The sequence below is a fragment of the Balaenoptera musculus genome, chromosome 3 (assembly GCF_009873245.2).
Source record: "Balaenoptera musculus isolate JJ_BM4_2016_0621 chromosome 3, mBalMus1.pri.v3, whole genome shotgun sequence".
In the NCBI taxonomy this organism is placed as follows: Eukaryota; Metazoa; Chordata; class Mammalia; order Artiodactyla; family Balaenopteridae; genus Balaenoptera; species Balaenoptera musculus.
In genome coordinates, this window is record NC_045787.1 from 54439863 (window position 1) to 54464677 (window position 24815).

Here is a 24815-nt window from a genome sequence, read left to right on the forward strand (position 1 = left end):
GGAAGCCCTCAATTGATTTTTATATGTCTTAAAATTTAAACTGAAGTCAGCACACTTAGTTTATGAAGGCAAGTTTGCCAGTGTTGTGACTGAACAAAACCATTCAGCTAAATGCAGAAAGTCAAATAGCATGAGTTTGCGCTGTAAAATTGTGCCATAAAATTGAACTTTGAAAGTTAAAAAAATCATTTTTCAAATGTACTTACACACATTTGATCTCTGAGCCAGAATCAGGGTGGTTCTTTTGTGTGTGTGGGGGGGGGGGTGGCTTTTTTTTTTCTTTTTTTTGTCTGTGCCATGCGGCTTGTGGGATCTTAGTTTCCTGACCAGGGATTGAACCCGTGCCCTCTGCAATGGAAGCGCGGAGTCCTAGCCACTGGACTGCCAGGGAATTCCCCTGGGGGGGTTGGCATTAACCATTGGGACATAACTTTGAAAAACCACTCAGGCAGTTTTCTAGTCTGGAAAATAGAGGTTTAGATTAGATTTAAGAGGTCTCTTCCATCTCTGACCTTCTGTGGTTATGTTTGCATTCTGCTTTCTGCTATTAACCATTGTTCCAAAGATTTTGTTGAAAAAGCGTGTGGTTCGGGATTTCCGTGGTGGTGCAGTGGTTAAGAATCCGCCTGCCAATGCAGGGGACATGGATTTGATCCGTGGTCCAGGAAGATCCCACATGCTGTGGAGCAACTAAGCCCGTGCACCACAACTGCTGAGCCTGCGCTCTAGAGCCCGTGAGCCACAACTACTGAGTCCAAGTGCCGCAACTACTGAAGCCCGTGCACCTAGAGCCTGTGCTCCGTGACAAGAGAAGCCACTGCAGTGAGAAGCGTGCGCACCACAAGGAAGAGTAGCCCCCGCTCGCTGCGACTAGAGAAAGCCTGCATTCGGCAATGAAGACCCAACGCAGCCAAATAAATTAAATTAATAAATAAATTAAATAAGTATGGCCAGTTATACCTACTTTCCAAAGTCAAATGGTGAAAACAAGTTTTTAAAAGCAAACAGGGTTTTAAAAGTACATGTATCATCCCAATCCCATATGCTTGGTGTGTGCTGGGTACAGCTTTACTGTGTAAATTCTTTTTAGTTTTAGGCAGATAATTGCCTTATGTTTGGCATTGTGGTAATTCATAGATAATGAACAAATGCTTTAAAAGATAGTATAGAGTTTACATATCAAGTTAAAGATTATCAGGTACTCTTATAAGCAACTCTGGAGGGTTTTAATGAGTCTCGAATGATTGAGGTTCCATCTAAAGGTATTGCAATAGGCAAGCTCATCTCTCCCAGTCTTTGAAGTTTTACACTTTGAATTTCAGCTTGATTCCACTGGCTGAGCTGTTTGTGAATTTCCTAACTCTCTGGATTGTGTCCAGCCACCCATGGGCAGAGAACAGACTGTTCCATTCTTTATAGTTGTTGCTTAGTTTTACAGATTGAAACGTTTGACTAGGTTATATCATTTCTTTATTGTACCACTTTGTAAGCAATTAAAATATTGTGTCGGTCATAATAATGGCAAAAGATTACCATGGATTTATGCTTTTTTGTTTTGTTTTGCCTTAGTACCATTCCTACTTGATTCAAGATCTGAGACAGATATATTCAGAGGAGAGTAAACTTTACAGTTGGGAAAAGCTTGAATGATTCGGCCTCCTGTCCACAAATATGCTTTAAATTCTTTGGAGAGTCCTCTGTCCTTTTCCTGTTTTTCCACAAAGTCTTCCCAGACAGGTGGATAGTAAACATAAATGAGAAACTTGGGGCTTGGGGTTGTAACTGTTTGTTCTATAGGTGTGAATCCTGTCTTGGAACAGAATGGCTAATCAGAACAGAAGGAAAGAAAAGTGTGGGGTTTGTGGAAGGAAGGGAGGGAGGAAGAGGGGATACTAGGAAGGAAATAAAAGGAAAAAGGGTGGAGTTTGTGTGTGAGTCCTGTAAAGGAGTCAAAGATGTAGGGGAGGCAAAGATGGAAGCCAACTGGCACTGGGAATCAGCAATGCTAATTTCCCCTCCTCACCTTTTAAAGACAACATCAGAACTAAACAATGAGACCTTGTCTTCTGGGGAGAAATAAAAGGAGCTGGTTGTGGAGTTGCCAAGATGTGATGTGCAAGCCCTGTAGGGTAGGTGGAAATAATCCCATCTTATAGATCAGACTTGGGTTGTGACTTGCTTCAGGTCACCCAGCTAGTGTGGCAGAGCCTGATTTTTAATTCATGTCTGTTCTTTCCACTGCTGTGCAGGATGGCTTCTGTTTATGTTTTTGAGGGGGAAGAATACATGGAAAGATTTTAGTACCAACAAAACAATATAGGCAACAGAGGGGAAGCGTGCGGTGATGGGGAAGCAAAAAGGTTCCGGCAGTTCCTTTCTCCTTTTCCTGGGCATAATCCTTTCCTGAGGCTTTGGGGTGCCTTGCCTCTCAATTTCTCAGATATGGGAAATGCTAGTAATTTTGTGTGTATTAGCAGATATCTCAAACAACTTGTCCAAAATTGAACTGATCTTACCAACCCCCCACCCTCTCAGTAATTGCAACTCCAGCCTTTCAGCTGCTCAGCAACAACCTTTGGAGTCATTGATTCTTTTTTCATAACAAACATCCAGTCTATTGACAAGATTGAGAATCCAGCCGTTTTTCACTAGCTGCACTGCCATCTGACAGTGCTTCGAGACCCGCACTTATGATTCAGTTGCCACCACTCATCCCCTGCTTGCCCATGCCGTCCCTCAAACACACCAATGTGCTTCCACCCCAGGGGCCTTTGTACTTGCAGCTCCCTTTCCCTGGAGAAATCTTTCCCTAAGTGTCAGCACGGTTAACTCCCTCCCTCATTCTGATCATGGTTCGACTGTCTTCTTGGCATGCGGGATCTTATTTCCCCCACCAGGGATCGAACCTGTGAACCCTGCAGTGGAAGTCTTAACCACCGGACCACCAGGGAAGTCCCCTGACCACCTATTTTAAAACGCAACACTTTCCCCCTTCCATGCTTAATTTTTCTCTAAGGCACAATCACCATTTGATACAGTATGTTTTTCTTCATAATTGTCATGAGGGCAAGGATTTTTGTCAGTTTTTCATTTCTATTTCCTCAGTGCTTAGAACTGTACCAGGCCCAAAATAGGTGCTCAATAAATATTTGTGTCATTTAGCAGGAGCAGCAGAGCAGTCCAGGAAAACCGCTGCACGGCAAGCTGGCTCAGCTGAGTCTGCTGATGCGGTCAGAGTCCTTCATGCCAACCTTTTGTAAAGAATAAAATCAAGTCTCAGATCCCGGATGGACGGCTACCGGGCCTCCAACTTTCCAAGAGCGAATGGCCACCACTCTTCCCGCCTCTTTGCGAAGAGCTGGAAGGAAGCAGGACGTCCCTCCCCGCAAAGTCAGCAACACGGTTGCTCCGGCCTGCGAGCGCCACGCTCCGGCCACCACCGCTCCCAGCAGCCGGAACGTTTGCGCGTCGCCACCGCGCGCGGCGGAAGGACTTCGGCGGCGCCCTCAGAGCAAATTGAGCAGAGCTTCCGGCAGGGCGGCCTTCAGCAGGACAGGTGAGGCCGTGGTAGAGGTTTGCCCGGAGCCGAGGCGGGGATTCGAGGCCTGGGAAGTGTGGCAGCGGGAGGGGCCTTCGCGGCTGGAAGCGGGGATTGCAGGGCCCAGAACCGCCTCGTAGGGAATGAGGATGTGTGGGAGGGGGAGGAGGGCAACTTCCGTCTAGGGAGCTGCGTGGAAGCATCTGGGGCAGCAGTCTGGAGAGTGGCTCTCCTGCCTTAAGGCAGGGCACGAGTTTGGGGACTTGTGGTCCTGGGTTCTAGCTCGTCACCAGCCTCCAGCTGTGTGGCCTCAATAGAGTTACCAGCCTCAGAGCCTTGAGTTCCACACCAGAAAAGCAGGACAGTTATCACCCTTGCCTGTCGCACAGCGCTTGGCAGGGTTAGGTGTGAGGGAAAGCTTCATAAATTGCGATGTGTGGTGCAGATCTCATTTGTTTACAGGTAACTCTCTGAGCTCATGTGAAGGAATCATACCACCAGGCTTCCCCAGGGGGAAGTGGCTTTCCTGGGGTTGGATTCCCAGCGATATTTTTAAGAAGATGGAATATTGGGCAGTCATAGGCAGTTGGAGATATTGACCTAAGAGTTTACCAAGTATATTTTCCTCCAGGCTGCATAAATCCCTTCTCTATTAACTGCATGCATTGTAAACATCCAACTTCCCTTTGAACATCTGCAGTTGTGGGGATCTTAATACCTCTGTCGTATCCCTGTAATTTCCCATTGCAGACAGTTCGAATTAAGAAGTCCTTGTATGCAGTGAGCCAGAGGTGGTCCTGCTTGCAGTTTCTGCTCATACAGTTCTCACTCTGTTTCGGAACTTTCAGAGAATTAAAAGTAATAAAATAAAATACAGTTTAAATATCGATGTGATGGATGGCAGTAGCCACGTCTTTAAGAATTTAAGCTTTTGATTTTTGACATTCATGATAAATACAAAAACACCTCCATGGAAGATCAAAATATCCAATTTAGTCACTGTATGCTGTGTTACTACACTCATCATTAAACCTACAAGGCACCAACATGGTGTGTTGAAATAGCACTGATGTCAGAATTAAGGCACTTCTTGTTATTTCAGGACACTAAAGTGGATCACCTGATCTCCTGAAACAAATGAATCTCTTCCAGTGCCAGGGAGTGGCTTGTTAATTCACTGAGACACACAGAACTTTAGCAAATAATATCTGATTGTAGCAGGTGCCAGAGAAAGCGGTGATGCCATAAAAGCAGTCTTCAACTTGTCAATAGGTTTTAATTCCAGAAGTCCATTTATAAAAATCTATATATATTTAGATTTTTAAGTATATTTTTCTATAGGGAAAATGAAATAAATGAGGTTGAGGTCTTGGTTATCGTCCTCATCACAAAAATTAATCTTTGCCCCTGCCAATGATGGGATTTGTTTTGTCCTTAATGTCTTGGCACTTGGGATTCCTTTGATCTTTCATTTATGGTAGAAGGAAGTTGAAAGTGAGAATGTAGAATGGGGAGGGAGATTCCATTGGGGAGGTTGGAGGTGTGGATGTGACGGGGGTGTTTATTACTTGGTTATGGTTAATAGAGTCCTCCCAACACCAAATTTTTCCCTGATTATTATTATTTTTTTTTCAGATCCTATGATCTTTTTTCTAAAATAACATGTGAAATCCAGAAAAAACAAAATGCAAATGTTTTAAATTTTTAACGTTGAAATAATTTTAGATTTACAGAAAAGTTGCAAAAAAAGAAAAAAGTACAGAGTTTCCATATAACCTCCCTCTTGAGACAGCCTGAGCTAACGTATAAAGTTCCTTTCCAAATGCTTACTAAAATTATTTAAATAATAATGAAATTATTAAATAATTAAATAAAATTTAAAATAAATTAATTGAGCTCAAAATCAAGATGGGGTATCCCTGATTATTAAAGAAATACATGTTCATATTGAAAATATGAAAATACAGAAAAGAATAAAGAAGCAAAAAACCAATCATCCTTAATTGTAATATCGCCTCAAAACCATTTGTCCTATTTATTGAATTACTAAATATTTCCTTTTTCTTTTAATAGTTGGGGTTATAGTGTAGGTTTAATATTGTATTTTTTTAAAAATTGTGAGCCATAAGCATTTATCATCTATGAATAATAATAAGTTTCATTTAAAAACTTGATTATGAGAAAATTCACACAAACACAAAGGGGGAAAGATAGTACAGTGAATCACCATGTATTCATCACTCACCTATAATAAGCAGCAGTTGTGGCTCATGTTTCATCTATACCTGTACCCACTTCCCATAATTCTATGGTTCTGTCCTATGACACATCTTTAATACATTTTTGTTTTTTTTTAAATTGTAAAGAGATGCTTATTTCTGGTGGTGCCAAATTTGTGCATAATTATTCATATTCGTTCTTGGGGATGGGAAAAGAGTTCCATGAGGATTTTAAAGTATTTTTCATTCAGCTACAATTATTGAATAAATTGCAAAGAATAAGATGATTTTGCATTCTGAGTTTTTTTTTTTTACTTTGTATGTTTACTTCCCTCTCTTTACTTTTCAAATTTAATTGTATGCATTTGGTGACAAACATCTTTAATCAATTCACAATCTAATGATTTTTTTTTTACAGAATATTGAATAATACAATACAGTAAGAAAAAAATGGATGAAGAGCCTGAAAGAACTAAGCGATGGGAAGGAGGCTATGAAAGAACATGGTAAGTAGGGCATTATTACTTTCCCTTCCCTTTTAGACGTTGTTTTGGGTTTTGTTTTTTTGGTTTTGTTTTTACAACTTTATTGAAGTATATTTTACACATGTTAACATTCACCTGTTTCTTATGTATAATTCAATGATTTTTAGAAAATTTACTGGTTTGTGCAATCATCAACATAAATCAGTTTTAGAACATTTTTACCACCCCAGTAATATCCCTCATGTCCATTTACAATTAATTCCATTCCCACCTCCAGTCCTAGGCAACTACTGTGTGCTTTCTGTTTCTCTAGATTTGCCCTTTCTAGACATTTCATGTAAATGTAATCATATAATATGTGGTCAGTTGTGTCTGACTTCTTTAACTGAACATACTGTTTTCAAGTTCATCCATGTTGTTGCATGTATCAGTAGTTCATTCCTTTTTATTGCTGAATAGTATTCTGTTAATATGTTTATGCCATGTTTTTATTCATCCTTTCACCATTTGATGGACATTTAGATTGTTTATAATTTTTGGCTGTTATGAATAATGCAGCTGTGAACATTCAGGTGCCAATCTTTGTGTGGACATATGTTTTCATTTCTCTTGGGTTAATAAAATTTTAGCTTATCTTTTCAAACAAGTAATTATTGCTTACAGGGAGATTCTTAAAGAAGATGAATCAGGATCACTTAAAGCTACGATAGAAGACATTCTCTTCAAAGCAAAGAGAAAAAGGTAGGTAAACTTTGTGTGTGTTACAAAAGGTAAAATATATTCCTTTAAGCGTTTCTGTCCACTTACGGCCGCTCCTTGGTACTTCATTTGAGCTGTGTTTCAGGGAAACTGACTTGTAGCCTTCTAAATAGGGGGAAGGAGCCTGCAACCTAGTGCCTCAGCAGGGAAATTGATCTTCAGGGACTGTCCAAAATGCCCATAATTATATGCATCCATAAGTTAATAATTTATTTCACTAAAAAAATGCAGGTTAGTTGAAAAGTTGTAATGATTTTTCAGGTAGTAGATGGTATTCCATTAAAATGTTTGCATGATTTTAACAGGGTATTTGAGCACCATGGACAAGTTCGACTTGGAATGGTATGTTATTCTTTTTTCCTTTTCTGGTACAGGACTAGTTTGAGTTAGAGAAACATTCTGGCTTAATAGAATAAACAACAGTAAAACAAACTTTTTAAAGGAATATATTAAAAATATATGTGTAGAATATGTGAATACTAAATGACATTTTTACTTCTTGATCAAAAATGTATTTGAAAATTGTTCTTATTTGTGTGTTTTGTTTTTGGGGTTTTTTTTTGGTAGATGCGCCATCTTTATGTGGTAGTAGATGGATCAAGAACAATGGAAGACCAGGATTTAAAGCCAAATAGACTGACATGTACTTTAAAGGTATACTAAAATTATTCTAATTTGTACTACATGTGAGGAAGGATGCTGAATTCTATAAAAGAAATGGTTTTAAAGGAAGCAATCTTTTTTTTTTTTTTGAGCTAATACAAACTATAGCTAAGTAGAAGTGCTACCGGATCATTTACGGAAATGGTATACCAAAATAGCTAATTACTTTTGCCCTTAATTCCACTCCATGTTAGGATCTTGCTTTGTCAGTTATCCCTTTTCTTTATTGAATCTTCATTCTCCTTTGACTTACTTGAATCAATCTCCTCAGCTTATAAACACATTCAGATTATTCCTAATTTATTAAAACCCATCCTCAATTTTGCTTATTCTCCTGTTTGTCTTTATTGGATCTTTTCCTTGTTTAGATTGTTTCTGTCTCATATGTCCAAATGGTTCCATCTTTTAAGGCCTAGCTCAAACCTATCTCATCACTTACCATTTCAAATTCAGGTTTATTTAATATTTTAATTTTTATTTATTTAATATTTCAAAATTTATTATTTTTTATTTATTTAATATTTTTACTTCTGAGCATTTTTTGAAAATCTATAAACTTAAAAATCATTAGAAACAATGCTTGATAAGTAGATTTCACAGGGACTTCCCTGGTGGTGCAGTGGTTAAGAATCCGCCTGCCAATGCAGGGAACACGGGTTCAGTCCCTGGTCCAGGAAGATCCCACATGCTGTGGAGCAACGAAACCTGTGCGCCACAACTACTGAAGCCACGCTCTAGAGCCTGCGAGCCACAACTACTGAAGCCCGCGTGCCATAACTACTGAAGCCCACATGCCTAGAGCCTGTGCTCTGCAACAAGAGAAGCCACCGCAATGAGAAGCCTGTGCACTGCAACGAAGAATAGCCCCTGCTCGCCGCAACTAGAGAAAGCCCACATGCAGCAATGAAGACCCAACGCAGCCAAAAACAAATAATTAAAAAAAAAAGATTGCACAAAACCTGTTTTCTGTGGTTGTTGTTTTGCCCTTATCTAGTATTTCCTTTTTGTTTTCTTTAAACAGTTGTTGGAATACTTCGTAGAGGAATATTTTGATCAAAATCCTATTAGTCAGGTATGTGGATAAGTGATATAATTCAGAATTAGCATCCTGATATTATTGCCAAATATAATTTATTTTTTTAAAACATTGTACATATATTCTATTGGTGATTAAGTGATTCAGATCGTGTACAAGTTTCTGGCACACTTAGCAATGAAAAGCAAGATAACTCTAGAAGTTAATGTACAGTGAACACATAGCTCAGTTTATATCAGAAGTTTCTCATGTTACTTATTCCTTTTGTAATTAGTCATTTATTTTAGTTACGTACATTCTTATCAAGAAGAAATAATTTGTTAAATTAATAATCTTTTTTTTTTTTATTTTGAGATTGGAATAATTGTAACAAAGAGTAAAAGAGCTGAAAAACTGACTGAACTCTCAGGTATGCATAAAATTACCTTTATAGCACTCAAGGACTTGGCTTTATTTACCCAACCTTGTAACTCTGTTTGTAAGGTTGCCTAATAAGTAAAATGAAGCCTTTCTGCAGGCTTTTTAGGTAAAACACTTAAAAAACCCTCTATTAAACTCTTGGTCTCTAAAATGACCTGTTTTTTTGTTTTGTTTTGTTTTGCCGCCCACACGGCATGAGGGATCTTAGTTCCCCAGCCAGGGATCAAACCCATGTCCCCTGCAATGGAAGCACGGAATCTTAACCACTGGACTGCCAGGGAAGTCCCTAAAATGACCTGTTTTAAATTGAGTTCTGTTTTTTCATTTTTTTTTTTTTTTAATTGAGTTCTGCGCAGTCGTGAATAGTATTATAATGAATGTAAATGTTTATTCTTACCCTGAAAGCATTAAGATAAAATTATTTTAACCATTCAGAAGATCCACTTAATCTTAAAATTAATTTTTTAAAGGTAAACCTCTAATTTAAAGAACAAAGAGTATAAAAATTGAATTGTAGTTGTTAATGATTAGATTTTCTGCTTGCATGACATGCCTAACTGAATTTTATTCTCTTAAGAGATAATAATGGCAGATTTTATTTGCTTTGATATATGTGCTATTGCAAACTTACATCACTAATTCTATTTTATTTTCTGTAAAATACACTATCCCTTAAATGTGGTTCTCAACCTTTCATCCTCACCAATACACATAAAATTGACACACTTCCATCATTAGTAATTTTTCATTATGGCAGTAAGTAGTGAAGTGTATGTTAGCCTGGGGTCATCCAGGAAACTCAGTTGGAAGTAATCCAAAAAATCACAAACTAGCTTAAGGGCAAAGGGGAAATTACCGGCTCATGTTGAAAGGTGGGCTGACTTCACATATAGTTGTTTCTGTCTGGCTTCATTCTCTGATAGGTTTTCTGAGAGGTGAAAAGATGTCTATTAATAGCCCAAGTCTACATGACCCTCCTAGTCCGTAGCCTCAGCACAGGTTCCAAAGAGGACTCTTATTGACCCTTATTATGATCTGCCCATCCATGAGCCGTCAAAGTGGCCAAGGGAATGAAGTATTTTGTTGGTAGGCCTGGCTTACATGTCTGTGTCTGGAGTAGGGTAGAAGCAGGGTAAGTTCCATTTGAACCACATAGTCTAAACTGGATTCTTACACAGTGAAGGAAAGATGGTTCCCCTAAGAAAAGGATGTAGGGCCGACCCTCTTGCGTGCCCCCTCCCCCAAGTTAATAGTAATATTCTATGGGTGCACAGAGATGAAAAATCCTCTGGTGATTCTTATAGGCCTCTTGAAAGTACCCTCTCTTCCTCTGAACAGAATCACTGCTATAAACCACACTGACAATAATGTAAGTATGCTTTTTTTCTGTACTCATAACACAGTAGGAGATAAAAAATTGTTTTGTATGGTATGGTAGAAAGAAAAGTGGATAGAGAGCCAGAAGATTTTGAGTGCTGGTCCTGCCACTGGGTAGGCATATGTCTTTGGGCAAATCACTTAACTTATTAGATTTGTTTCTCAGTTATGAAATGAAGGAATTAGACTTAGGTACTTTTCATTTCTAAAATTTTATGATTCCAAGAATGAATACTTGCAGTATATAGCTGACCCTTGAACAACTTGAGGATTAGGAATGCTGACCCTCTGCACAGTTGAAAATCTGCATATAACTTTACAGTCGGTACTCTGTTTCCGTGGTTCCACATCCGTGAGTTCAACCAACTGCATATCATGTAGTACTCTAGTACATACTTAGTGAAAAAAAATCTGCATATAAGTAGACCCACATAGTTCATACACTTATTGTTCAAGGGTCCACTGTATATTAACTATGGCAAATGGTTAATATTTTAAAACTTATTCAAATAAATAAGAACACCAAGAAGCTCCAACTAGATGTATGGGCAAAGAAGATAGACAGTTCATGCCAGAATAAAAAGAGGAATTAAATAACGATTAAAAAAGAAAGTTTAGCCAAACTAGTGTTAAAAAAAAAAAAATCCTGCTCAACAACATTTTACATATTTTAAATGACCAAAATGAAGTTTCAAAAGCAATATATGGCTTGCTGAACCATGGAGAAACTGGTACTTATAATGCTGATAGTCTGGTTAATTTGTTTAACATTTTCTGGAAAAGAGCCATAAAAATGTTCCTTGGAGGACTTCCCTGGTGGTCCTGTGGTTAGGACTCCACACTTTCATTGCTGAGGGCACGGGTTCAATCCCTGGTCGGGGAACTAAGATCCCGCAAGCCGTGCGGCACGGCCAAGAGGGAAAAAAAAAAGGTATTAAAAAAAATATTCCTTGGAGTATACTTACGAAATGTTATAAAAGAAGAAAAAGCCTCACTCCACAAATATACTGTCTGCAATGGTATGTGTTGGGTTGGCCAAAAAGTTCGTTCGGGTTTTTCCGACGATGTTACAGAAAAACCTGAATGAACTCTGGCCAACCCACTATAATAGTGACAAATTGGAAGTAAATGTTCAGTGGTATGAAGGTAGTTTGCTATATGATAAACTCGATGTTTCATTGTTGTTAATTAATATGAAGACAATGTTGAAATAGGAGGAAATGTCTGAAGAATACCATATTTTACTGAATCTCAGATTCTGCCATTTGTAAGATACCTTTATTTTATGAGCCATCAAGAAGGAAACACTCTAGCAATTAACCTTTGATACAATGTCAAATGATACGTGAATTGTTCATACCAGCTTCTGGGTGGTTTGACATGCCTGTCAACTATTCTAAAGAATTTGGCGGTTTCTCTTACCTTCATTTGTATTGCTTAGCATGAGACAGACAGTCTTTTCAGATGTTATTTCAATAACAACGTAACACAGTTTTGTCTCTTTGTGGAAATCCTCTTTTTTGGGTCTTATAAAGTGCTTGTTTTTTACCCCTGAAGAAAAAAATGGAATTGCAGGCATTCTTCTATCAATGAGTTTTTGCTTCACCAATAACAAATTTACACCTCACTGTTCTGTTCCATGCCTTTCTACATAAAAATATAACCGTCTGTATTAGCCTTTCTAAAAACACTTTAAATTACAGTTAAACTCAACATGAACAGCACAAACAATGCACGTGATACAGTTGAAGCAGCAACACATCAACAGCATTCATAGGTTCGCACATGAGCAGGCAGTGACAGCTGTGTCACAAACGCTACCTGGCTGCCAGTGATTGTAAGACACATCGTGATTTCAGAGCTGTTAAAATGTGAACATATATTAGTATTAAAAATGATGAAATAGGAAATATTAAGAGTAAAAATTTACACACTCTAGGTTAATATTATTAAAATGTGTGCTAATAGACAAAGAGATTATTTGTATTCTGTTTTTTCAGTATGAGTGAGACTTTATATAACAAAACATTTCTGATGAAAGTGCAACTTGCTGATAAGAACCTGCTATATAAAAAATAAATAAAATTCAAAAATTCAAAAAAAATGCAACTTGCTAAAAATGTAAATCAAAGGGATTCTGTTGTTTAACATCATAGATATGTAAATTTGGGAGAAAGGTAAATTTCTATAATGTATATATAGATTTTTATTAAAAGTAGATTATTCCATTTCTATTTTAGGAAACCCAAGGAAACACATAATATCTTTGAAGAAAGCTGTAGATATGACTTGCCATGGAGAGCCATCTCTTTATAACTCCTTAAGCATGGCTATGCAGACTCTAAAGTTAGTATTTTACACTTATTGTTTGTAATTTATTTCAAAGTTTTTTGAATGAGTTAAGTTGAAATGATATGTTAATATGTGTCTCCATAAACCCAGCTATAATGAAATCATTATTGAGAGAAATATGTAATGTCATTTATAATGTTTAGTATGGTGTTGGTAAGTAATTTTTATTTTACATTTTAGTTGCTGAGGTATATCCTTAAAGGTTTTAGAAAAATAAAATTAAAGCTGTAGTAATATTAGTACAAAAGAAATATAAAAAATATTTTATTGAAAATTGATTGTATATGGAATTTAATGTGATATAATAACTGAGTTTGTTGTACGTTGTTTTTTATTAACTTATTTTGTAATACATCTATAAATTAATAGCACTTTTCTAGCAAGTTTAACTATGTGGAATATAGTTAAAGCCCCAAAGAAAGTGTTCAGTATACTTAAAGCTTATATATTTTATCCCTGGATAGTCTGTCCTGACTCAGATTTTTATACCTTTATATGATATTTTTTTAGTTTTGAAGTAGATGAGAAGGAGGTAACACACATAGTGAAGGTAGGCACAATAGCAGCATCCACAAGTGAAAGCTGAGCCTAACAATGAAAATATAAGCAGGAAAGCTACAAATAATTGATAAAATTGCTCCAAAAAGCATAGAAATATCTATTTGGTATAGAGGAGAACAGTTCATCACATCTTAAAATCCCATAAACCGTCATTTAATTAAATGGTACACAAACATTACTGTTTATGAATATTATGACTGAATCAACATGAGATTAAATTATAGTCTTTAAAAAAGAAGTATGTTACTATTTTCAAGCCACACATATGCACCTTAAAGTTGATTCCTATAGTATTGTCATACTTTCCAATGTACACTTTAGACTTTGTATGAAACAAATCTATTAGGATGTAAGCTTCATGATGTCAGGAACCTTGTTGGTCTCGTTTATCACTTTATCCCCAGAACTTAAAAGAGTATTCAAGAAATATTTATTGAATGAATAAGTGAATCAATGAATTTTTTTTTAAGTGTGTAGCTAATTTTAGAAAAATGGGCATTAAGGTTTTTAGAGTATACTCACAATTCATTCCTTTGTAATGTTGAAACAAATGGGGTTATTCTGTAGTCTAAGTGTGTAAACCATGTGTACTATTGTTTCTGAGTTAAGTTTTTTATTAGTGTAATTTGTTATACCTAATTGGAGTGGTTTTTATCTTTCTTTAGACACATGCCCGGACATACAAGTAGAGAAGTCCTAATCATCTTTAGCAGTCTCACAACCTGTGATCCATCTAATATCTATGATCTAATCAAGGTAGAACCAATAATTTCTTCATAATCAAAATCAAAGTTACAACTCTAAAGAGAATTCTATAGTGAATTTATTACTAGTTTTCAGAACATTCTATTTTTCAAACACATTAATTATTCAATTTTTTTTTCTTCCCTCAAAACTCTCCATTTTCTTGGATTTTACGAAGACCCTAAAGGCAACTAAAATTAGAGTGTCTGTTATTGGATTGTCTGCAGAGGTTCGGGTTTGCACTGTGCTTGCTCGTGAAACTGGTGGTATATATCTAGAATCTTCAATATTTACTCATAATTACTATGTAAAGTAACAGTTTATTAATTAGGATGTTTTTATATGTTTTTTAAGCTGCTAAACTTAAATCAGTTCATGTTCTGAAGTCCAAAATATGGGTAGTTACATTAAATATATCACCGATTCTATAAGCTATCATCTCAGAATGCAAGGAATTTTCAGTAGTTATGTCAGTGTTCAGAGGAAGCATTAGAACTCTTGAAAAGCTGGAAATTTTACTATATTAATACTTAGTGAAGAACTTGTAACTTGGCTTTAATTAAATTATAATTACACTTATTCCTAGAGAAGTCAATTTAGAGATGTTATTTAAAGTTTTTGAAAAATGATAATTTAACTTAAGTATTTACTTTGAAAATGAACATTTTCACATGGTAAAACTTTTACAGAATTATATAGAAATTACAGTTCATTCTTATGTCTGGAAAGCTGTTGTTTCTTCTCTTTTACTTCTCGTCTTGTTAGGCACATACCATGTTATTTTAGATGAAAGCCATTACAAAGAATTGCTGACACATCATGTTAGTCCTCCGCCTGCCAGCTCAAGCTCTGAATGCTCACTTATTCGTATGGGTAAGTATTTATTTTGTGTTATTTAAGTAATTAATTAATTAATTTTTATTTTTAATTTTCTTTTTGGCCACACCACTTGCAGGATCTTAAATAGTTCCCCAATCCGGGATCGAACCCCGGCCACTGCAGTGAAAGTGCCAAGTCCTAACCACTGGACTGCCAGGGAATTCCCTATTTTGTGTTATTTTAAAATAGACATTTAAAAAAATATATTTTGACTCAAGCTAGACTTTCTATCTCATTTGCACAAGTTATTTTAACGTTTAAGAGTTTCTTGTATTTAACTTAAATGTTTTATAATTAGAGAAAATTATGCTGTTGAAGCAATTTTGGGACATACAGAGAAGTAAAAAGAAAATTAAACTCACTTGTAGTCCTATCACTCAAGGAACACTACTGGTTTTTTTTTTTTAATTGTTAAGGTTAGAAAGGTATAAAGACACTGTGTTTATAGAGAAATTCTTGTATTAAGAAATCAAAAAAGCTATAAAATCTGTACTGTTTTATCAAAGCTATGTAATACAATTATTATTTTATAGTAAACATTTATTTGTAAATTGAAATAGAAAAAGCCCAACTTTTTTGTAATTTGTAATTGAAAAAGCCCAACTTTCAATACAAAAAGAGACTCCTTGTTTAATGTGCATTTTTAAACTGTCAGTGAGATGGAATGCTTTTCTGCCTTGTTTTTGGCCATTTATAGTACTGTTCAACCTCTCTTTCCTGTTTCCTCATCTCACGTGATATTAGTATCTATTTCATTGTGTGTTGCAACGATTGAGTTAATACAGACCAAGTATTTAGAGTAATGCTTGATATAAATACTCAGTACATTTTAGATATTATGTTGGCTAATCTTTTGGATTTACTGATACATTTCCTTAGCCTATCTTAAAGTTATTTTTAAACTTATAATAATTCTCCAAATTGATTTATTAGAACCATTTAGGAATATCAACCCATTTTCAGTCACCTGATACAAATGTTTTTTCAATTGGTCACTTTCCTTTACTTTTATTTATTTGTTTTGAAATGTAGATAGGTTTAAAATTTTTATATAGAATGAAATTTCTCTTTTTTTATGGTTTCTGCTTTTCTTAGACTTGTTTTCAGAATTTAAAAATATATATGGAAAATAAACTACATGGGTTTGGACATTCCAAAATTTTTAACTAGAAGTATGTTCTTATATAAAATGAAAGTAGACTATGTTATAGACTCCTCTGTTATATCAAAGTATTTAAAAATTACACACATTTTCTTTTTAAAAAGCAATGTGTGTTAAGTGTTGTTAAATTAGAAAATATGGATATGAACTTTAGAATCTGAGGCCATATGTATGGACAGATCTTTCCCCCATTTCCTCCACTATTAATTCTTTTTCAAACTGGGAATTACTGTCAGTTTGACCATGCTATAATAAACATATCTAAAAGGCAGGAAAGAGAACTTTTGCACAACTTAGTGGGCTTTCTGGTAGGAACATTTTTAGGTTTCTATTACTAGAATTTTTCTGTTTCCTTGGGGAAAAAAAAGTAATACATTTTCTTCTGTGAAGGATTTCCTCAGCATACCATTGCTTCTCTGTCTGATCAAGATGCAAAACCCTCTTTCAGTATGGCGTAAGTAAAAACCTTGAAACTGTCCGTGATAATGTTTTTACATTGTTAAGTCCTTCCTGTAAGTTATAAATTTAAAAGATGGACTTGAAATGTAATGGCTTTTGTAGAAGATTACTTTCTATGTAGCTGTAAAAAGGAGAGAAAACTATATATACTTCTGTAATATTACTAAGTAAAACAGTAAGGTAGAGAAAAGTGTATAGTGTGCTACCAATCATCTAAGAAGAGGGTGGAGGTTTGAGTAGACACATTCTTGTTTATATTAATAATAAAAATAGGAATGAAACCAAAAAGTAAAAAGTAAAAAAATGTTTACTAACGCAATGTGTGGAGAAAGGCAAAGAGATAGATCCTAGACTTTTCTGCATATAACTTGTTTTAACTTTGGAGCTTTACATTTTACATAATTATAAAACAAAAGTAAATTTAAGAAAGTAATTCTTAAAACTCATAAATAAGAAATAAGACTACTGTCTTTAGCTATAAAAGTGTAATAGGGACTAGATTTACACTTCTGTCTCCTTGCAGAAAACCAAACAAAATATACAAAACTGTGGTTTTCGTACATTGGACAACAGGCAGTGCAGATAATGATCCCTGGGGAAACAAATGAGGTGGGCCCTCTGATTGCAGCTTACTGCCTAGAGAGAATTTCCAGGCTGCTGTGCAGGGAGGGAAGACCCACACAGAGCCAGGAGGTTTTGCTCCGTTCAGAAACAAAGTTCAGAGTTTGCGGGGGTGGGGTGGAAGCGACTACCATTTTGCAGGGCAGAGTACTCAAGAGTAAAGAGCTGCACAGAGAGCTCTGGAGAGCTTCAGAGACCTCCCCACGAGTCATTAGCTGAGTGTTGATCTGTACATTCCTGTCCAGAAACTCCTGGAGGCCAGGGAAAGAAGAGCTGGAGAGGAGCAGCAGAACAATCCCTAGAGCTCACACGGGGCAGGGAGTAGTCCATGTTCCCACCAGTCAGTGTGGAAAGGCCTCTTAACACCACAGGCATTGAATAGAGTCCACAGTCATGAAACCAAATTAACTCTAGACTAGCAGCTGTTCTGGACAGCCTAACAAACTTAAAAGCAAGTCTTGGCATCAAACTATTTCACAGTTACTTAAGTATATTCCAGAAAAAGCCACAGTGTATTTAAGGCAATGCAAAAAAAAATCCAGCACCCAAAACAGAGCAAAATTCACAATATCTGGCAACCAATCAAAAATTACCAGTCATGCAAAGAAGTAGGAAAGTATGACCCATAACAAGGAGAAAAATCATAGAATGGAAACATATCCAGAAATAACACAGTTGATAGAAGTAGTAGGTTTGGTGTTAAAATAATTATTATAAATATACTCCATATGCTCAGGAAAGTTGAGGAGTACATGAGTATCATAGGAGATATGGAAGATAGAAAAAAGACCCCAGTCAAATTTCTAGAGATGAAGAATACAGTGTTTTAGATGAAAAATAAGCTGGACTAGGATTAACAGCAGATTAGTTACTGAAGAAGAGGAGATGAGTGAATTCAAAGACATTAATGGAAAGTATTCAAAACAAAATGCAGAGAGGAAAAAAAAGACAAAAATGAACAGCGTAAGTGAGCAGTGAAACAACTTGAAGGTTTTAAAATCAAAGTGGCTTTTGCTCTAACTGCTCACATCTTTATATATCACTTTTTAAAAAGTAATGTTTCCCCCCACAGGCATCTGGATAGCAACACTGAGCCAGGACTTACATTAGGAGGCTATTTCTGCCCCCAGTGTCGGGCAAAGTACTGTGAGCTTCCTGTTGAATGTAAAATCTGTGGTAAGAAACCAACTGTTCATTATCCAGTAAATTAATCTTGAATAACTTCTTACCTATATTGCTATTAAAATAAATATAAATATTAAGCTCTGCCTATGTTTCTGGATTTAATCTGTGAAAAAAGACATAGATTACTTTTTTTCATTGTGTGCCTAGTATTCCATTTTTAAAAATAAACATGGCATTCTAAAAGAGTTTCCTAATTCTCTTTCTGAAAAGAATTATGTTCTTTATAGGCAGTGCAGTAGATCTAGTAGACGTTTTTGCAGCTCTTCATAAAATAAATATATATATAAGGAGAATGAGAAGTTAAAGTAACAGAATTGTAGAATTTTATTTAATTTATAAGTAAGGAAATATGCCAAGAGAGGTCACATACTTAGTGACAGAACTAAGACTCCATCCTGGAGTCTCCTTTTATGGCCACAGGTAAACTAAAGAAATGAATGCCTGCAATCCTAAAAAAAAAGAACTTGAAAATATTTAGCCTAAGTTATATCATTTGACATTTCAGCCATCATCTTTATGAGGTTTGGGTTATTAAATATGTCTTTCTGCTTTATGTGTTAGGTCTTACTCTGGTGTCTGCTCCCCACTTGGCACGGTCTTACCATCACTTATTTCCTTTGGATGCTTTTCAAGATATTCCCCTGGAAGAACATAATGGAGAAAGGTACATGAGTTTTGATTAATTTGTATCTGTTACAAGTGGTAATGTTTGAATATATTGTTACTACATTAAAAAAGAGTCATATTCACTTGGTCAAGATTACTGCTAACGTAGAAAATGAGATGTAGAATGCCTTGTTTATGACTGGAATGATTCATTAAACAGATCTGGATCTCCAGAGATCTATTAATTTCCCTAAACCCATCTATGCATCTATGCATCTATGAGTGGTGGTATGTTGGTAAATCAGCTCTCCAAAAAAGAAAAAAAAAAAGCCCCGATTTGTAGCATTTGCTGATTTCCATGGTGTAAAACTGGAAGATTTATCCAGAAGGCCTAATATCAAAATAATATAACAAATAAAGAAAAGATCAAATGAAGAGTATGAAAGAAATATTCAAGGATATTTTCTACTATCGAAGGAAAGAACTTTCTAGATTGAAAGGGACTGTCAAGTGCCTGACATATTGAAGGCAGACCTGCACTAAAGTGTATCATTGTGAGATTTCAGAATACACAGCAAAATACTAACCCTAAACATTTCTGGAGAGGGAGAATTGGGTCACATGACCTGGAATTAAAATTATTTGGCTTCTCGTGAGCAACACTGGATGCTGACAGGGAGCAGTTTCCCTCAAAATTTGGAATGAGAATTATTACCAACCTGAATTATATACCTAACCAAGGTATTTAAGTGTAGGTAGAATAGGGACTTCCCTGGCAGTCCAGTGGTTAAGACTCCGTGCTTCCAATGCAGGGGGTGTGGGTTCGATCTCTGGTCGGGGAACTAAGTTCCTACATGCCGCGCAGTGCAGCCAAAAAAAAAAATGTAGGTAGAATAAAGATATTTTCAGACTTGTAAGGTCTCAAGAGACTTTCTTAGGAAACTGTGGAAGAGATGATTCAAAAGAACTGAGAAAGAGAATGAATGAAAGAGAATAGGAATATTTACCTAATTCAAAAGTGGCTAAAGAAAGCTGTAGGATGACGTCCTAGAATGACACTTGTATGTCAGATATGGAGAACAGTCAGTCCTGTTTGGAGAAAGTCAGAATGCTCCAGGAGAGATGTCACCAGAGGATGGAAACTATAGAATTCCTGATGTAGCTGAACATAACAAGAGGATATTCAGACTTCTCAGGGATCGGTTGGGGCTGAGTTAGTGGTAATTAGAAAACTTAAGCTTATGAATAACAATACAGTTATTAACTCCAGGAAAAAGTGTTTTACAGAGAGGAAAATTTGTATGGCATGGCTCAGCTGAATATGTCTATAGACATATATATATATATATATATATAGTATATATATATATACATATATAGTCATAATAAACTAAACATTTAATACTGTTCTATCCAAAATGACTTAACAAATGTCAATCTCAATTCTTTCTATGTAGTTATGTGTACCCATGCTATTGGTTCAAGATAGCTGAAAGAGAATTAAAATCTCATCTTCTATAGTGGGAGGATCATAGCCAATGGCCTATGAAAAAAACCAAGAGGTAGCACTATGAGCATTTACTCTGGAAATGAAGTGGGGGTGGGTAGGGACAGAACTGCTCTCTTTTGTAATAAATTTTGAGAACTTTTAATTCTTTAAACCATTCCTTGAAAATTAAGCCCTTAGGCATCCATTTTTATGATAAATTAACTTCTATCCATCTAGACTTGTACCAGCTGTCTGCTGTCTTTGGGAAAGTTGAAAAATAATCATGCAAATCATTTTCTGTAGGTCTTAATTCCCTTGCAGAATACCAGTTGAGAAATCATATTAATATTTAACCTTGATGAAAATAAAATAAAATTTGTTTAAGGAAGATTTTAAGCTGTCAAATGACCTTGGGATTTACTGTGGAATTTTCTTAAATTACTGGTATTCTTAATTCTTTCTCCTAAAAATCATATGTAAAGATAATTACAGTTGACCCTTGAACAACACGGATTTGAATTGCAAGGGTCCACATACTTGTAGATTTTTTCCATAAATACATACTACAGTACATGATCTACAGTTGGTTGAATCCTCGGATGTGGAACTGCTGATATGGAGGGTCAGAGAGCCAGAGGGCCAACTGTAAAGTTATACTCAGATTTTTTTTTTTTTTTTTTTTAAACACTTTTATTATTTATTTATTTATTTATTTATTGGCTGTGTTGGGTCTTCATTTCTGTGCGAGGGCTTTATCTAGTTGTGGCAAGCGGGGGCCACTCTCTTCATCGCGGTGCACGGGTCTCTCACTATCGCGGCCTCTCTTGTTGTGGAGCACAGGCTCCAGTCGCGCAGGCTCAGTAGTTGTGGCTCACGGGCCTAGTTGCTCCGCGGCATGTGGGATCTTCCCAGACCAGGGCTCGAACCCGTGTGCCCTGCATTGGCAGGCAGATTCTCAACCACTGCGCCACCAGGGAAGCCCGCTATACTCAGATTTTTGACCTTGGGCATTGGTACCCCTAGCCTGCGTGTTGTTCAGGGGTCAACTGTACTTAGTAATAAGAGAATTCTTGTTGAAATTTTCCTGAGCTATTTTAATGAGTGAGTCCTTAACAAAATGATTCTTAAACTTTCTTTTTCAGATTTTGTTATGCCTGTCAGGGGGAACTGAAAGACCAACATGTAAGTTCATGTGCTTTGTAAATATTAAGTATTGTACAATAAATATTGAGGAAATAGTATTATAAGTTTTCAATAGATTGTTGAAGACCAGATTCATATCGGGTTATTCCTCAAAGTATAACAGTAGGTAGAGATAAAATGGGAGCTGTTACAAACAGTTGTTTTGTAATTCTGCATTCTTATTTTGCTATAAAGATATTTTAGTACTTTGTCTTCAGTTTGCAAGCTAAACTGAAATACTGAAATATTAGTTTGGAAATACTAAAAGTTTTTTTCTCCATGATATACTTTAGGCACTCATAACTCATTTTGAAGTTATCATTTAAGGTGACCACAGAGCAAAGGTTATCCCCCCATTGTGCCACTGAGAAAATATTTTTTAAAATTTTGATGGGGCCAATTTGAACATATAAACTTATATAAAGTTGCAAATAAGATAGATCACTGTCTAGTTTTAATTTTTTGTTAATTTAGTTACATGTCCATATTTAAAACTATACTTTATAAACTATATAAAATATTAGTTGAAAGGATGGCTTGTTTTATTCTACTCTCACATTTCATAAAACAGTTGTATCGGAGTTTCCTGGTGGTCTAGTGGTTAGGATTCGGTGCTTTCACTGCCGTGGCCCAGGTTCAATCCCTGGTTGGGGAACTGAGATCCCACAAGCCTTGAGGCATGGCAAAAAAAACCCCCAAAAAACCCAAATATATATATAAAAAACCAATTAAAAAAAACAATTTTATTAAGTTTTACATGCCTCTTTGACATCAGTAGCTGCATCCTCACTAGAACCACTTTTTGACTCATTTGAAAGTTTTTAAGAAGACACCATCTTTTTTTTTATAAATTTATCTTATTTTTATTTATTTTTGGCTGCACTGGGTCTTTGCTGCTGCGCGCGGGCTTTCTCTAGTTGTGGCGAGCGGGGGCTGTTCTTTGTTGTAGTGCAAGGGCTTCTCATTGCAGTGCCTTCTCTTGTTGCAGAGCACGGGCTCTAGGCGCATGGGCTTCAGTAGTTGTGGTGCACGGGCTCAGTAGTTGTGGCTCGCGGGCTCTAGAACGCAGGCTCAGTGGTTGTGGCACACGGGCTTAGTTGCTCCATGGCATGTGGGATCTTCCCTGACCAGGGCTCGAACCCTTGTCCCCTGCATTGGCAGGCGGATTCTTAACCACTGTGCCACCAGGGAAGTCCCCAAGGGACTTTAAGGACTCAAAAACGAAGTTATTCCCTCATTTCTTTTTTTTTCCTTTTATAAATTTATTTATTTTATTTATTTATTTTTGGCTGCATTGGGTCTTTGTTGCTGTGCGCAGGCTTTCTCTAGTTGCAGCGAGCAGGAGCTACTCTTCGTTGCGGTGCACGGGCTTCTCATTGCGGTGTCTTCTCTTGTTGCAGAGCACGGGCTCTAGGCACGCGGGCTTCAGTAGTTGTGGCACGTGGGCTCAGTAGTTGTGTCTCGTGGGCTCCAGAGCTCAGGCTCAGTAGCTGTGGCACACGGGCTTAGTTGCTCCGCGACACATGGGGTCAATCTTCCCAGACCAGGGCTTGAACCCATGTCCCCTGCATTGGCAGGCAGAGTCTTAACCACTGCGCCACCAGGGAAGCCCCCTCCCTCATTTCTAAGGAATAATTTTTTGGAAAAAATTAATTGCCTTTGATTTGAGAATATATAGTACATTGGAACTAATAAAGTTGGTAGGTGAGTAGGGAAAAAGTGATAGAGATATAAAAGAGCAAAGCAACTTGAATGTCTTCTAACTATGCTGTACTTAACTTTTGGAAACTACTTTTTAAATTTAGTTTTCTTCTTTTCACTGCAGGTCTATGTTTGCACTGTGTGCCAAAATGTTTTTTGTGTGGACTGTGATATTTTTGTTCATGACTCTCTCCATTGTTGTCCTGGCTGTATTCATAAGATTCCAGCTCCTTCAGCTATTTGATTCCAGCGTATAATACACATTGAATGTGTTAAAAAGACATTTGCGACTGTAAATAAAATGATTCTTTAGAAGAAACTCCAGTGAAGAACAGTTTGAAAGGAAAGTCTGATCTAAGAAACCTATTACTTTAAAGCTTCCTCTAATGATTGGTAATGATTGGTAAAGTATTTACTTAATGATGTATATCTAATACGGCCATTTTGGTGGTTTGTTATCTGAGACTGGCTTACCTTTTATAGTTCAGGTTAATGAACTATCCTTGTTAGCCTCACTCAGGTTCATACCCAGGGACTGTTTAACTTAATCCCCCTCAACTTTCCTACCCTGGGTCATCAGAAAAATGTAGGTGAGAATGTATGATGAGGTCCATGTTTCAGGTTCAATGAAGATATACTGTTATAGGCAGGACTCTTTCTAGGGTATACCCTTCTGAGAGTGAATCAGGTTTCCATAGCAAAGGTATATTTATTTTAAATCTACGAACTTTAGTCACTCTAAATTGAGTTTCACTATGATATTCATGATTTTATAAATAACAATTCTTAGTGAAGAATGTTATCAGTAAAGACAATGTAATCCCACCCTGGAGAGTCTATTCAATAAATCTTGGAGGAAGCCCAGGAATATGCATTATTTTCAGTTTTATATATATATATATATTCTTTTTCAGATTCTTTTCCCTTATAGGTTATTAGAAAGAATATGTATTTTTAGCAGCACACGTGTGCACACACACACTAAGACATAATTTGACCAAAGTACAGATCTTTCTCCCAAGAGTCATACTCTCTGCGCCTAGACGCAAATGGTTCTTTACAAGTAAACAGACTTTGGCTCTAGGTAACCAAATTAACTGCTGTCTTCCTTCCTTTTGCTCTGTCCACAAGAGGTATCAGTGACTTGAAGGAGATGCCTTTAACATAATCAGAATATTTTATCTCCCCCTACTTGAATTAAAAGAAAGGCCATGAGTAGGCACCTCTTGAAAAGTTACTTAGAAATATATTAGACACACACTCACACTACTGTATATAAAAGGGACATTGAGTGCCTTTTTGGGGGCTGCTTTATCTCTTTCTACAATTTTGGGTTTTATTTGTATACTTGATAAGGTTAAGGTGAATATTTTAGTT

At 36.5% G+C, this 24815-nt stretch overlaps 1 protein-coding gene across 3 annotated transcripts; it reads left to right on the plus strand.

The window, feature by feature from the left end:
* Positions 1-3378: 3378 nt before the first annotated feature.
* LOC118893393 (general transcription factor IIH subunit 2) lies at positions 3379-23780 on the plus strand. Of its 3 annotated transcripts, none has more exons than XM_036848908.1 (16): positions 3379-3556; positions 6176-6263; positions 6906-6983; positions 7307-7343; positions 7569-7655; positions 8686-8736; positions 9055-9109; positions 12738-12843; positions 14076-14166; positions 14333-14420; positions 14920-15027; positions 16586-16649; positions 18348-18451; positions 19022-19124; positions 21698-21737; positions 23563-23780. In XM_036848908.1, exons 2-16 carry the CDS (start codon positions 6208-6210, stop codon positions 23680-23682), a joined length of 1188 nt encoding a protein of 395 aa, XP_036704803.1. In that variant the 5' UTR covers positions 3379-3556; positions 6176-6207; the 3' UTR covers positions 23683-23780. The 3 variants fall into 3 exon arrangements, with proteins under 3 accessions (XP_036704803.1, XP_036704805.1, XP_036704804.1); XM_036848910.1 differs by lacking the exon at positions 3379-3556 and adding an exon at positions 3561-3573; XM_036848909.1 differs by lacking the exon at positions 3379-3556 and adding an exon at positions 3776-4000.
* The last annotated feature ends 1035 nt before the right edge of the window (positions 23781-24815 follow it).

Coding starts and splice junctions, on each gene's coding strand:
- LOC118893393 (XM_036848908.1), top strand. CDS start 6,208: ATGGATGAAGAGCCTGAAAGAACTAAGCGATGGGAAGGAGGCTATGAA. Junction 9,110..12,737: donor AAAACTGACTGAACTCTCAG/GTATGCATAAAA, acceptor TTTCTATTTTAG/GAAACCCAAGGAAACACATA. Junction 14,167..14,332: donor ATATCTATGATCTAATCAAG/GTAGAACCAATA, acceptor GATTTTACGAAG/ACCCTAAAGGCAACTAAAAT.